This window comes from Medicago truncatula, chromosome 2, assembly GCF_003473485.1.
Source record: "Medicago truncatula cultivar Jemalong A17 chromosome 2, MtrunA17r5.0-ANR, whole genome shotgun sequence".
In the NCBI taxonomy this organism is placed as follows: Eukaryota; Viridiplantae; Streptophyta; class Magnoliopsida; order Fabales; family Fabaceae; genus Medicago; species Medicago truncatula.
This window is the reverse complement of record NC_053043.1, coordinates 46,144,151-46,159,380: the sequence shown is the minus strand read 5'-3', so window position 1 is coordinate 46,159,380 and position 15,230 is coordinate 46,144,151. Positions and strand designations below refer to the sequence as shown.

General features: G+C 32.7%; 4 protein-coding genes across 5 annotated transcripts; 3 read left to right on the top strand and 1 right to left on the bottom strand.

Annotated features, from left to right (window-relative positions):
- Positions 1–1,358: 1,358 nt before the first annotated feature.
- LOC11411453 (fasciclin-like arabinogalactan protein 12) lies at positions 1,359–2,482 on the top strand. Its single transcript, XM_003597164.4, has one exon. The coding sequence runs from the start codon at positions 1,419–1,421 to the stop codon at positions 2,169–2,171; it is 753 nt and encodes a 250-aa protein (XP_003597212.2). The 5' UTR covers positions 1,359–1,418; the 3' UTR covers positions 2,172–2,482.
- A 1,250-nt stretch (positions 2,483–3,732) lies between these two features.
- On the top strand, positions 3,733–4,863 carry LOC11436386 (fasciclin-like arabinogalactan protein 11). Its single transcript, XM_003597163.4, has one exon. The coding sequence runs from the start codon at positions 3,814–3,816 to the stop codon at positions 4,666–4,668; it is 855 nt and encodes a 284-aa protein (XP_003597211.2). The 5' UTR covers positions 3,733–3,813; the 3' UTR covers positions 4,669–4,863.
- Positions 4,864–6,642: 1,779 nt separating this feature from the next.
- On the top strand, positions 6,643–7,759 carry LOC11413997 (fasciclin-like arabinogalactan protein 12). The gene has a single exon (XM_003597162.4). It carries the CDS (start codon positions 6,707–6,709, stop codon positions 7,586–7,588), a length of 882 nt encoding a protein of 293 aa, XP_003597210.2. The 5' UTR covers positions 6,643–6,706; the 3' UTR covers positions 7,589–7,759.
- Positions 7,760–10,016: 2,257 nt separating this feature from the next.
- Positions 10,017–12,751, bottom strand: LOC11416076 (zinc finger protein BALDIBIS). Of its 2 annotated transcripts, none has more exons than XM_024775883.2 (4): positions 12,400–12,751; positions 12,132–12,274; positions 11,572–11,971; positions 10,017–10,891 (listed from the first exon to the last, which is right to left on the bottom strand). In XM_024775883.2, the coding sequence occupies exons 2-4, from the start codon at positions 12,253–12,255 to the stop codon at positions 10,171–10,173; spliced, it is 1,245 nt and encodes a 414-aa protein (XP_024631651.1). In that variant the 5' UTR covers positions 12,256–12,274; positions 12,400–12,751; the 3' UTR covers positions 10,017–10,170. The 2 variants fall into 2 exon arrangements, with proteins under 2 accessions (XP_024631651.1, XP_039686759.1); XM_039830825.1 differs by having other exon boundaries at positions 12,383–12,748.
- Positions 12,752–15,230: the final 2,479 nt, after the last annotated feature.

Below are 15,230 nucleotides of genomic sequence, written 5' to 3'. Positions count from 1 at the left end.
TTCATTATATCTTTCCCAATGGATCATTATCTCAAAGCAACCTTAAACTCGACCTTTCAACAACTCATGCAAGTAGGATAAATTACTGAAAAGTCAAAATGTATATGTGTTGGTCTTAGATTTAATATTATTTGCTAAGTATAATATAGCTTGTAGTCAATTTAAGCTTAGCCTAATTAATGTTTTATAGACTGATGGCAATGCACATACCATATGGTTTGTGATTATGAACCTCAAATGAGCCAAAGTATATATACCTTATATGATCACATAGTGCAATAAAATAAAATAAATAAAGAAAATGGGTTAAAAAAGTTGATCCGGAAAACCAACTCAACCAACCCAAAATATCATCATCATCATCAAACTTCCTAAAACTGGAAAAAGTAAATAAAGAAATAAAATATAGGACTTGTTCCTTAAGATAGCAGCAAATACTTGATTCTTTCACTTTTTTTTTCTCTTTCAGAACAATTTCAACTTATAAGTGAATGCTAAGCAATCATACTCATCCTTTTTTGGCCACACAACCACTTGAGATTTCTCTGTTTTTGCTACCTTCCTAAGCAAAATCCAAGTGGCTACTACAGAAATGTCTCATATCTCTCATTTGACACACCACCTTTCAATAATGTCCAACCAAATATCTATAATACTAATAATATTTCCTCCGTCCCATAAAAAAATGTTTGAATTTTTTTTTGTTTCCAATTAAACGAAAAATTAGTCATACATTTTAAAATGTGTTTATTGTTTATTTTACTTTTATACATGGTCAATATAAATATATTTATCCCAAATAAGTGGATCTCATTATTTTTCAAAAATATTTAATGTAGGCTCATGTTTAAAATACAATGTTAACATATATCATTTAGAGCCCTTTATTTTGCTTTTTTAAAATAAAATTAAAAAAACAATTGTAGAAGTTTTGACTCTTTTGTTATAGATTTTAAAGAAAATTTATAAAGTAGAAGTTTTGATTCCTTTGTTATAGATTTTAAACAAAATTTATAAAATTTGATATTTTTTTATGAATTTTTATTACTCATGGTAATGAACATTGATTATTTTTTACCATAAAATGTAAAATGTTTAGCATAATTTTTATAAACAATGAAATGATGTTTTTCTTATAACACTCCTCTTTCTTAAAATATAAAAGTTCACAAATCGCTCTTTATTCCATAAAAATAATCGTTAATTTATTAATTTAAAAAACAAATGTATCGCTACACTTTAATTTACGAGTATATCGGACAAAACCTATTATTATACAGCTAAATTTTAGTAATTAAACATTCCACCTAATTTTAAGATAACCCCTTTGAATCCTCAATAAATTTGATCACTCACTCCCTCATTCCCACTTCAAGGTCCACTTCTCCATTCTCTTCTCCCCTTTCAACAAACTCAAGATGGTAAAGATGAACTATCCTCTCTTCACACTCTCACTTCTCCTAATAGTCCTCTTCTATCCCACCACCATAAATTCAGCATCTGAATCACCAGCACCATCACCATCATCAGCCCCAACAGATATTATCCGAATCCTCAAAAAAGCCGGTGGATTCACCACCCTTATCCGCCTCCTCCAAACCACTCAAGTAGCCACACAAATCAATGCACAACTCCTAAACTCAAACAATGGACTAACACTCTTTGCACCAAATGACAATTCCTTTTCAACCCTCAAACCTGGTTTTCTCAATTCCCTTAATGATCAACAAAAGAATGAGCTTATTCAATTCCATGAACTACCCTCATTTGTTGCACTCTCAAATTTTGATACTTTAAGCAACCCAGTTAGAACACAAGCTGGTGATGATCCTGAGAGATTAGCATTGAATATAACAAGTTCAGGGACTCAAGTGAATTTAACAACTGGTGTTGTTAATGCTACTGTTGGTGGTAGTGTTTTTTCTGATCATCAACTTGCTATTTATCAAGTTGATAAGGTTCTTCTTCCTAAGGATTTCTTCATTCCCAAGTCTCCTCCACCGGCTCCGGCACCAGAAAAGAGTAAAGATTCCAAGAAAAAATCTGCAGAGGGTCCTGCATCTTTAGATGATAATGACAAATCATCTGCTATGAGTTTGAAGGACAAGAATGGAATAATGTTGATATTTGCAGTTTATATGGTTATTGCTGCAACTTTATTTTCATTGTGACTATTATGAGAAGTCTGAAAAAAATTACAAACTAAGTATGCAGGAAATTCTGCTATTTGGGGGGTACATTGTTGTTTTCTTCATGAATTTCATTTTTATGTGTTGGATTGGTTGGGAATTTTGTAGCACTTTCCAATGATTGTTAATTTTTATTTATTTTGCTTTCCCTTTTGCTGAAGAGTCAAGTAAGTTTGTGGTGAAAATTGTATTCAATTTTGAAGGCTTTATTTCCTTCTTTATTGGTTGTCATTCCTTCACAAAGTAAAAGCTGATATTATAATGGGAAATTTTGTGTACTCTTCTAAGTTGCACTTGATGAACTTGCCTTCATAATGTTAAATTTAAAGTCCTAAAAAAGAATATTTTCAAGAAGAAAAGAAGGGAATCGTTAAAAAAATAAAAATCTGTAGAAACAAACTACAAGGAGTTGATGAGGACTGTAATTTGATATTAATTCTAAAATGAAAAGTATTGCTTGTCTTGTTAAGGACTTATGACAGGGATCACTTTGCTCCTTAAGTGTTTTTGAGTATCATTGTCAGGTCTTGTTGAAGACTTATCAAATGGTCCCCATTTTCTTGCTCTAGAAGTTGTATTTTTCTTTGAACTCAAACAAAGCAAAGATACCTCATTTTCACCTCACATTGTTTATAAATCTTTACATTGTGTTTGGAAGCCCAAAACCAATTCCCAATGCACTTTCACCGTGATTTGGCTGAAGCTGGAAAACATAGCTTCTATCCAAACGTGATTTTCCACCGTGATTTTATGGATTGTTTGTTTGGCAGACATATAAACAAGAAGTTGGAATATATGGAGGTTACTGATACATAAAAACATTGTATCACCTCAAATTTCTATATTTCCCTCGCGAATCACCAAACCATCTTATGACTCCTATACAAAACAGTATGTTGACCAACAACAAATCGGAAAACAAAATATGAACAACTAAAAATGATGGAGATGACACACAATTTGATTGTGGAATTCGGTCCATTGTACCTACATCCGATAATAGTGTTTGGTTTCATTTTGATCAAACGTTACTTGGAGTTACAAGTTATAACATGAGTTTAAATACTACGACTCAATTCTGCTCCGCTCACCGGACTTTTGGTTTCACTCACTGCCCTTTCAACTCCACTTACTTGTGTTCCACTTATTGCTAAATACCAAACACAAATATATGCAAAACAAGTGACGAATAATATCACAAGCCAATTTTTGTCCAAAAAAAGTTTATCTTACAGGTCAGTTATACATTTTCTATAACCTCTATACTGTTGATTCCAACTACATTTATTGCAATATGATTTGAGAAACAATAATATTAATCTCATTTCAAAGTTAACGGGTCACCACATAAAAACTTCACACGATAATTCAAGTAACCAAAAGAGATGCAATACCAATAATAATAATAATAATAATAAGATAAAATATCCTTATTCACCATGACAGATTATTGATTCCACCAAAATCACAACTATAGAACTATAACATTACACCTACCCATCATTTCCTTGGCCTCAATATAAATCCACCTCTCCTTGCCATCCAATCAACACATCCAACATACAAATTAACAAAAAATCCAATCATTTACATTCCTCCACAATCTTCAATCATCAAGCCAAATATGAATCAAATTATCTTTTCCTTCTCACTCTTTCTACTCATGTTCTCCTCATTGTATTCTCCCAACATAGCAGCAACAGCGACAGCAACAGCACCAGCACAAGCAGCATCACCGAAACATGCCCCGGCACCAAAAGCAGCGTCACCAACATCGACAAAACCATTAGTCCCGACATTACCAGACACCTCAGATTCCACCCCGGACGACATAACAAAAATCCTCAAAAAGGCGAAAACATTCACAATCCTAACCCGTCTCCTAAGAACAACACAAATCGTGGACAACCTAAACTCACAACTCATATCAGCAAAAAGCGGCGGATTAACAATCTTGGCACCGGATGACTCAGCTTTCTCGCATCTCAAAGCAGGGTTCTTCAACTCGCTAAACGAAAACAAAAAAATCGAACTATTACAATTCCACATTCTTCCACAGTTTGTTGATAGCAATAACTTTGATTCTCTTAGTAACCCTGTTGAGACAGTGGCTGGTAAAGACCCTTTAAAGCTTCCATTGAACATCGAATCGTTTGGTACCAGTGTTAGTCTTTCAACTGGTGTGGTTAATGCTAGTGTTACTGGTGTAGTCTATCAAGATAACAAGCTTGCTATATATCGTTTGGATAAGGTTTTGCTTCCTCTTGATTTCTTTGGGACTAAGGCACCTGCTGCTGCTCCTGTTGCGGAAGCAATAGCACCGAAAGCTGATAAGACAAAGTCTTCTTCTGAAGAAGATGAGGATGATACAACAACACAGGATAAAAAAAGTTCTGGAGCAAATTTACTTGGAATTCAAGGAACAGCTTATATATCTATTGGAGTAGCTTTTGTTGCAGTGGCAATGTTATGGAGTTGAAGATCATCATACATCACCCATTTGGCAGCTGCATATGAATGATTTCAAACAATTAACCATATTTTAATTTTTTTTTTCCAGTTCTGTTCTGTTGTTGGTTTGAACCATGTTCATTTTATTCCTTGTAAAAATGTTTGAATTTGAATATCCATTGAGTAATTTGATTTAATCTATATATGCATCAAATTGAAACAATCGCTATAGATATATTGGATGAGAAAAACTTCAGGATAGCATTGATTGAAGTCCAATGTAAAGCTCAAACAACTTATAGTTACATACAATATTTTACATCAACAATTTTAGTCCCTCTTAAAATTAACATAATTTGAGGATTTTTTGGAATATTACCAAATTTTGTGGATACACAATGTGTTATGATAGGAGCCTCTAATAAAAATATTTCAAAATTTGATTTCTAGATCTAAAAGTTTGTTCTTTTGTTTCTTGATCTTTTAGTGCTTAAAAACTTCATATTTAATTCGTCCATATTATTAAAAAGATTGTAAATTTTTGTTGAGGGATTCATAATTTTCTAAACAAGTCGGCAAAAAATTATTCATATCTAATATTAACAAATATAATTTTGGAGTTGTGTTATTTAAATTGATTCTTTTTAGTACAAAGCAATTTCACAAGAATGTCTTCCTTTTTGCATTTGTTGTTTTTCTCTTTGTAAATTGATTTTGGGTAATTATGGGAGGGAGAGAGAGTAGTTTATAGAAAAGCCTATAAAATCATTGACCGTCTGATTTAACTCGGCATATTTAAAAATCATAAATTAAAAATCGTCTGATTAAGATTGGATGATCGATGATGCCTGACTGCAAGAACTTGATGATTGCGGTAAATGCAGGTCCTTCTAGAGATCCAATTGGAAATTGCTTAAAATAGGTTGAGTTGAGTTTACATTCATGAGCTTCCGCATGGGTTTTACTATTGAAACAATGTTGATGAAACATAAACAAAAGAAGTTAGAAAATCATTGTCTCAAAATTCAATTTATATACATTCTCTCTTGTTTTTGTTGAGTGGACGTTGATTACATCCTTGTCTCAGCCAACTGCGGAAATGGAAAAGTGGAGATTGGGAATATAGCTCACTTGTCTCGAACTTAATTTTGCCATAAATTAATTTTATAATTTCATGACATTAACAATTAAAGAAAAATCTAGTAAAAACTAAAACTTTAAATACATATAACATACTAGTATCTTAGAATTGGTAGAGCAACTTCCAACACATATTCTGAAAAAAATTGGAAGAGTGATATATAACACCATATAATATTTGTGTTAAGAAAATACAGTGAGAAACATGCAAAATGTGTTATAAAAAACAAAATGATGACACATTAAAATACGGAAGTTCTTTTAATTTTAATTAAGAATTTTAAAAGCCTATAAAATCTAGTTTAAAAAGCAACGTCGATATTGTTAAGTTTGAGATCTTCACCTAAAACCTCACAATTGTGTGTGTGAGTTTTAGATGATGTTTTATACTACGTTGATAAATATTAAAAAGAACTTTAAAAGTAATTGAATTTTAGAATGATTTATAAACTTTTAAATAAAAGCAACACATGCATGCATCTATCTAACTCATATTTTATCATCTCACCCCTACATCAAATTGACCTCCCACTCTATTTTCCCTAAATGGAGTACACTCACAAGCAAAAATAGTAAATAAAACTAAAATAGCTCCACTGATTCAATCTTCAATGATGAGCCATCTTAATATCCTTACCAAATAAAGAGATATACACAACAAAATCACATTGCACACATCCAATTTTTCTCACATCTAATGGATCTCTGCACCTCACTCTACCTATCAATCTTAGTAGACTCAACACCAAAATATACCAATCATATAACAATATTATTAAGTTCATAAATCACAATTAACCAAACCACTCACCAGCCAATAATTGTCCACAAAACTCAATATAAAACAACATAATCCATGTCTCTAAAATTCATCAACCCTTCACTCATTTTACAAGCACAATTCAATCATTTCAATATAGCCCAAAATGTTGACAAATAAAAAACAATGCATCTCACTAACCCTACTAGTCATTTCCCTCTTTTGTTCCAACACTTTAGCAGCATTATCTCCTGCCACGTCACCAATTCAATCTCCCCCTACCCAACCAATTTCATCCCCAACAAAACCCTTAGTCCCCACATTTCCACCAAATGACAATACTACCCCTGAAACTCCCACCCCCACAACAGACATAGTTCAAATCCTAAAACAAGCCAATTCATTCAACATTTTCCTCCGTCTCATGAAAACAACTCAACTAATCAACCAGCTCAACTCACAGCTCCTAACCATAAAATCCGGCGGCTTAACGATCCTCGCACCCGACGATTCAGCTTTCTCAGAACTCAAACCAGGGTTCCTCAACTCACTCTCCAATGAAAAAAAACTTGAACTACTTCAATTCCATGTTATTTCTGATTTTGTATCTAGCTCTAACTTTGATACATTAACCAACCCTGTGAGAACACTTGCTGGTAACAAACCTGGAAAAGTTGAACTTAACGTGATTAGTTATGGTGGAAATGTGAACATTTCAACCGGAAGTGTTAACACAACGATTAATGGAATCATATATACCGATAAACATCTTGCTATTTATAAAGTTGGTAAAGTGCTTATTCCATCAGAATTTTCTCCTGCTAAGAAAATTGTTGCTGAGGTTCCGGCTTTGGCGCCAGCACCAGCTATTGCTGATGCTAAGGCGCCGACGCCTGAAAAAGAAAAACCATCATCATCTGAAGATTCAACAACTTCGCAGGTTGTTCCTGCTGTGACTTCTAGTGCTATGAGGATTGACATGTGTGGAAGTTGGGTGGCACTTGTTGTTGGAATTGTCTTCATCGGAGGTTTTTACAACAAAAACTAATAGGTCGTATGATCTATGTCTAAATATATACCAATATTAAACAAGCTACACTATGTTACATTGATGTTTGAGTGTTTATTATTGTGCATGGAAAGTGAAATTATGGGAATATTTGTATTTCTTGTATGAATTCATTCTAATATATAAAAGAGTCTTAATATTTGATTCAAATGCATGTTCGTGTAGCTAGCTATAATTTGGTAATCTAAATATTTTTTAGCTTAAAGCATCTTCAACCTACCTTGCATTTTTGGATTTCCCTAATATGAAAAAACGGTTCAAATGTGGTTTTAAATTGTTGTTGTAGCGTGAATTTATTTTTTATTAATATCAAATAACATAAAATGACAATATCTTATTATTTTTTATGAGATTTTTTTTTAATGAAATTTGATTTTCTGGGTTTGTATGATGAAGATCTGAGTTTGTTTATGAGTTGATGAGTTTTTTTTTCTTTCTTTTTCGAGTTGTTGATTATTATTTTTTATACAAAAAGATAACTATGTTGATATTTTATAATATAAAGGACTAAATCAAGACAGAAAATAGATAAAGGATGAAAGTATTATAAAGTTAAGAGATGAATTGTGTAATTTTACCTTATTTTTTTACTAACATCAAATAATATTATTTATTACTTATTTTATGATTCAAATACTATATTTTCTTAATTCTGCATGATACCATTTAGTTTTATTAAAATCTTTATTGCAATGTCCCTTGAGCATAGCTCAGTTGGTAAGGACAATGTATTATTATATGCAGGGGTCGGGGTTCGAACCCCAGTTTTAACCCGTCCCAGCAACGAAGACCTTCCTACTTACTGCAAGGTGAGGCTCTGCCCTTCCCCTAGAATCCACTCCGGGTCGGAGGAGCTGCTAGTCCAACTTCTTGAGCAGCCGAGATATTGAACAACGAACGAGCAAGCTACCTTGCCTCACCCTGAGATGAGAGGGAAGGTCGATTTGACTCGAATCCCGGACCTGATCTTTAATCCTACACCGGTTAATGATGCGATGGGATAAGTTTTTTTTCATCAATGCTGGCCCAGTCGAGGCTCGTCCATGCCCAATCCCAATGGACAAACCTCTGATCGCTCTATAATCCACCCGTCTTCCCCAGTCCCTGAAAGCCCTCCTATCCTTGGCCTAGCCCTCTTTATCAACTCGAGTCTGAAGTTCAGCGGCTTTCATCATTGACGAAGACCTGCGCTAATAAGACAAAGAAGTGGGGAGTCTATGCCTTTTCATAAAACTAAAAGCTTTCAGTCCTTGAATGAATCAGTAACAACGAATTCGTGGAATGAGGGATCAAGAAACGGATAGGGAGGGGAATTCACCTTATAAAGTGAATTCTAGCCTCTAGGCTACCTCAAAAAAAAATATTGATTGCATTATTAAGGCCAAATGATACCATTTATATATGCAATCGCAAACCTAATTATTCGGTTATCTATGTGTTTAATGATTTCTATAGTTGACGAATTTGTGATTTGATTTTAAGAAACAAATGATTATTAACCCTAATTTTGGAAATTGATCAAAGACAAATGTTCAATCCATAAAATTAATGTTTTGGAAATTGATCTATGTGTTTTCACTTCTTTAATTTTTAAAAATCAGAAAACAGTTTTTAAAAACTAAATCAAACAGGTCCCTAATCACCTTTTAATTCCTGATTTTTATCCAAAGTAATTTATTTTCTGGTGATTCAAACTATATACCCCTAATTTTACATCCCTAATAACACATTATAATTGCAAAGTAGAGGTTAAGAATCCATATGGATAGAAACTTATTTATTATATTACTTCAAAAGGATTTGATCCACTTGCTAAATATCCATCGCCAACTCTTGTGATATATATTAGCATCTCATATATGTAATTAAAGCAAGCTAGGTAGAAAGCATAATTTACCAATCTAAATGGCTAAAAACAAATGAAGTAGGCCAGTGCCCCATGTCTGTCAAGTTATACAAACTGTAAAGCATGGAGGAAAACCGCGTTATTTCTGTTTCAAGTTATATGCCCTACATTATAATTTTTTTCTTAGAGGCCCTACATTATAATTATTAATTGTATAGTGTATATATAAATAAATAAAATATAATTATACACGAAGAGATAATTTAAGAAATAAAAGGAGAGATTGTATATTATTTGTTTTTTACGACCGATATGCAATGGCCCCTACCTCCATCACGGGATGTCTCTCTATGAATATCACGTGACTTGATAATGATATCTCAATATATATTGTGCATGCCTCAGAATCCGAGTTAACAATATATAACACTATCTATTATATCGTTTTAAGTTCTAGCTTAGTGATTAAATATCGGATAATGTTTCTTAAACAATTTTTTTTTTTTTTTCCATACAAACATTGTATCACCTCATGTGAGAGTGTGCGAAAGACAATAAATATGAGTTTTTTCGTGTGTGTAGACTATATGAACATGTCACAATTATATCTGAGTGTACAAGTGGTGCATGCCACATAAGTCATCACAATGTTTTCTATTTATCTGCTGCTGCTAACAAAGTAATAATAATATATCTATTGTACACAACTTCACTATCAATAGTGTCCACCAAACTCACTTTGCAAGTTCGTGACAGATCCTATTGGATTGAACCTAGGAATCATCTCTTGTTGCAACAAGGTTCTCTTCAATGAGTCATCACCAACACCAAGGAAATCTCTAGTTAAGCTCAGCTGATCTTCATTGAAATTTGTAGCATGGTTTCCATGGTTGAATAATTTCTTAACTTCAACAATATTATTACCATTGATAACCTTTGTAGTTGTATTTTGCATTGTTGACACGTGACTTGGACATCCTTGTAATTGGTTCTGAGAATACAAATGAGACAAATCATGCATTTTGTCTTCTTGTTGTTGTTGTTCTAACTTTAGAACCCCACTACTTGTAAATGATGTTTCTGCATGTTGATCATTGTATCTGTAATTCATCCATTGTCCTTGTGGTAATAAACCAAAAGTGTGTACTAATTCTAAATCAGAGTTTGCTCCTGATGATGAGAATGCACTAGAATTTGGAAGATAACTATGATGAGGGATGTTATTATTGGGAAAATTTCCCATGAATGTTTCTTGACCTGATCCACCATATTCCGGATTAAGCCCAAATAAACCATGAGGAATATTTCTTGGTGCTTGAGTGTTTATCAAAAGATTGTTTCCAAAGTTGGATATAACTGCTGGAACTGAACCTATTCTTGCACTTCCTTCCACCAAGGATTCACAAAAGGCTCTGTGAGTTAAGAAGCTGTCTTTCCTGATTTGTCAATCATCACACAAAAAATAATTAACTCCTATCATACTCTCAAATTATTACATGTCTAGAGTGCAAGAATTCCCTATACATAATCACGGTGTGTCACTGTAATTTTGAAAGAAAATAAATGCATTTTTGCGCGTCAACAAATCGAACTCAGCTTGATTCAAAACATGCAACTAGTTGCGTGCGAATCTCAATTTATTTATACCAAAAAATCTGTTAATAAATTGACTTAGAATGAGATTAATTAATGCAAAGGCAATAATTAAATATGTTATATAATCTAATCCTACTTCATTAATTGACATGAGGAAAAAAAATGGAATGAAATATAGATTGTAAAGTTATTGTAAAATTATCGTGCAATAGACCTCTTAAGTGCATGTTTAGATCGACAATGATCATTTGACACCCTGATTAAATCGTGCAATAGACCTCTTAAATGCATGTTTAGATCGACAATGATCGTTTTTTACAGAAGTATCAACAATATTTTACTATTCAATGTTGTTATTTCCAAATATACGCATGTTTAGTATTACCGTCAATCTGACACCCTAATTTTCTGAAAGTTACAAAAGTGTAGCTTTTACAGAATCAAGGTGGCTCACTGTGATTTCGTAACAAACTTTATGTGATATCAAACAAACACTAAACAGTGCATCATGCTTCTATACCTGGAGAATAGTGTGCCACAATCACATCTGTACTCTTTAGTGCCACAAATCTTACTATGAGCCTTCCAATCAGATTGAACTGCATATTTCTTAGAACACTTATCACACTTCCACTTCTTCTCACCGTGCTTTCTACTAAAGTGCTTTTTTATCCCTGTCAGGTCTCCTAGAGCTCTACTAGGGTCATGGTGCACGCAGCTCTTTTCTGGACAAACATACACTTTCTTCCTTATCACCTCCAGCTTGTTTCTTTGCTTAAGCTTCCATGGAAGATTGTGTCCTCGTCGATGTAGCTGTAGGTTTTGGTCTCTCTTAAAACCCTTGTTGCATACTTCGCAGATGAAACGGTTGGATGTCATCAGTGATTTTGGTGATAGAGCAATCACTTCTGAATCCGGATCTGCAAAATGGTCATTTATTTGTTAATTAGAAAGGAATTCATCAATGTTTTTCACAAAATTTAATATTAAAAATCTATGATAATATATTTAGACTATATACATAAACAAATTATGCGTCTAGATGAAGTGAGTTGAGAAAAAAGAAGGTGAACAACTTGCCTGGTGTTCCTGGTAGACTTCTTTTTCTCTTAACTGAATTTGAATTAGGGTTAGGAGGATTAGGGTTTGAGTTTGAGGTGCCTCTGAAGTTGGAAGTATCAGAAACTGCTTCTTCAGACATCATCTTTGAAATGGAAACTCCACTGATTAAAACAGAATAACAAATTAATTAGTAGAATTATATCTATAAATATATATTCAATTTTGCTATTTGAGACAAAAGTACTATATATTATTGAAATAGGTGTTACACGTGAATAGAGCTGACAGCTATGTAGCACAAGAAGAAGCCTTGAGACTTGAGAGCCTAAATAGGTGAAGATATAACTGGATATAGTTGAGAGTATATTGATGTAGCAAGCAAGCAAAGAGAGAAGGAGGTAGAAAAGAGAGAAGATGATGATAGAACAAACTTCTTTCTTTCTTTCTCTGATAATTATCAACGCGGCTGCTGTGACTGTGAGTACTGTCAGTCAGCCATAGACTAGTATAGTATGATGGACCACGTATACCATCTTTCTTTCTCTCTCTATCTCTCGCTTTCTTACTCTAAAAATAGTATACTATTAGTATACCTAGCTATAAACTTCTTCCTTTTTTGAAGGGACCTAGCTATAAGCTAACTAAATTAACAGTGTAATTCTACGTACCAAGTCTATCAAATGAGCTGCTACTGTTGTTTCAGTTAGACTGACCAGCACTTGCATGCATATATTGGTTCAAGTTCTTACTTAATTTCATGCATAGTGTATCTTTCTAAGTTAATGGACCATTGCTTCACCTTGCCCAAAATTACCTTGTAATCTATGGTAGAGATTATGTTAGATACCTCTGTAAAAAAACAAAAACAATAAACTGATGTCAAGCTATTAAGTGAGGATTAATCTCATATTCTCTCTCTCTCTCTTTTCCTTTCTTAAACCCTAGCTGTCACAACTTTCCTTCTTTTAGATCGGTGATGTAGGGTCAATTTTGACCTGAAATCACCCCTCCAAATTGTTTTCTTTCGTTTATTATGTGATTTCATCGTCTAGCACGATTTTGTTTATTTTGATTTTCCGTCTTTGTACAATGTGTTTTTTTATTTTCCGTCTTAGTGCGGTGTTTATTTTATTCAGGTTGAAAAATTAGTATTGATCAAGTGCAGATTCAATCAATGACTTTTGCATCATCAACGTTGCAGATCCGGAAACATGACTATTTCGATGGCTTTAATATAACCATATTTATAAGCATATGTACCTTGTAATTTTATGCTATTAACATGGACGTTGTGAGTTTGTTCGTAGATTCATCATTTTTGTTTTTAATGACTTTGAATTTTTATTGTATCGATGTACTTTATCAATATGAATGAATGGATATCGTTTATTTTTGTAAGAAAAAAAAGTGAGAATTAGTCTTATAGCAAGTTCACATGATCTATGCAATAGAGATCGTATTAATGTGCCTACATGGAAATGATAAGAAAGTATATACGAATCATGTTAATAAGTGATCTAAATGTATTCGTAAAATATCCCATTAAAGAAAATTTGTTTTGAAATACGAGTTATAAATTTATCATTTTCTATACAACGGTTACCTTTTCATTTTATTCGTTAAATAATACTTTAAGAGCACATGTTAGTATATTCCCTAATATTATTTAATAAAGCATCGGAATGGGAATTAAAAGTTATGCACTAAGTTGTGTAATATTGCGTTAATATCCTTGTTAAGTTGATAATTAATAGCTCAAACCATCTTATTACATTTGATGAGCCTCTTCCATATCTATCACATGTTTTACTAGGCAATGATTTAGGAGTATTAAGGAATGAAAATAATTTTGATGCATTGTTTTGTGTAAAATTTTACACTTCCAATCAATCACAAACAACAGTTTGCATACTTTTTTAATGATTGAACTGTTATGATTGATGGATGTAAATGATTGATGATAATAAAAAAATATAGTATCAAAGAAATGAATGAAATACTTAAAATATTTTGTTGATAATTAATATATAACTCTCTCAATATTCAAAGATAGTCAAAATTTTAAAATATTTTAGTTTGTTGAACAATAATTTTGTTAATGACAAATTGAATATTATGTAATTGAGAAATGAGTACATGAGATACTCAAGCCCATTACAAAAAAGAAAAGCACAAGAAAAAGAACACACAATAGGGTAACAAAAGAAAGAAACTCAATATAAGCCAATGGAAAACAACCCAAAATATAAAATGTTGTTTCCCGATCATGGTTAATAACAAATACAAACTAAACCAGTAAATTAAAGATGAAAAACCATAACCAAACCAACATAGGTACTCCACAATAAAAAAGATAAATACTTCAGTTTTTGAAGTCTATTTGTTTTAGAAGCACCCTCAAGATATTTAAGATATAAATTTAATTTGGTGTTATAATCCTACAATCGGAGCATCACAAGTAGGTTTTGGAGGGGGCTTATGCAGCCAATTATGAAAATGATTACGCCATAATTGTATTATTAATGGAATAGTAGCATGAAAATGATGGGGGGAGAGAAGAGTGGGGTTGATGCCGTCCCGTGACCGTGAGGCAATGCTGGTTGGGAGTGTGGAGCCCACAAAACGAATATTGTCAGCTCAGAGAAAGAAAGTTTGAGAACTACAAAGACACACACGAGACGAGATGACTGACTGGTACAGAATCAATTTTGCTTCCCATTCATTTTCTTATAAAAAAGTTTTAAATTAAAAAAGCCACATCTCATATATATATATATATGTGTGTGATCTAAAAGAGAAATACCAACATTAAATTTTACCAATAATAATCTATCAAATGACGCAAAATTTTAGAATTAATCCTATTTCACAACAGGTGAAGGTCAAACTACAATAGATTTATTGGGAAATAGACTCGTAGGCAATAACTCTTAACTAAAAAAACCAAAAAAAAAAACTCATAGGCGGCAATAAATCTATTGGATTAAATATATTTTTCGTCCCTATAAAAATTTTCCTTCAACTTTTAGTCCTTATAAAATTTACAAGGTGACAACTAGGGTACCCATGAAAAATGATGGGTAATTTACCTCAACCAATACACATTAACCACATAAG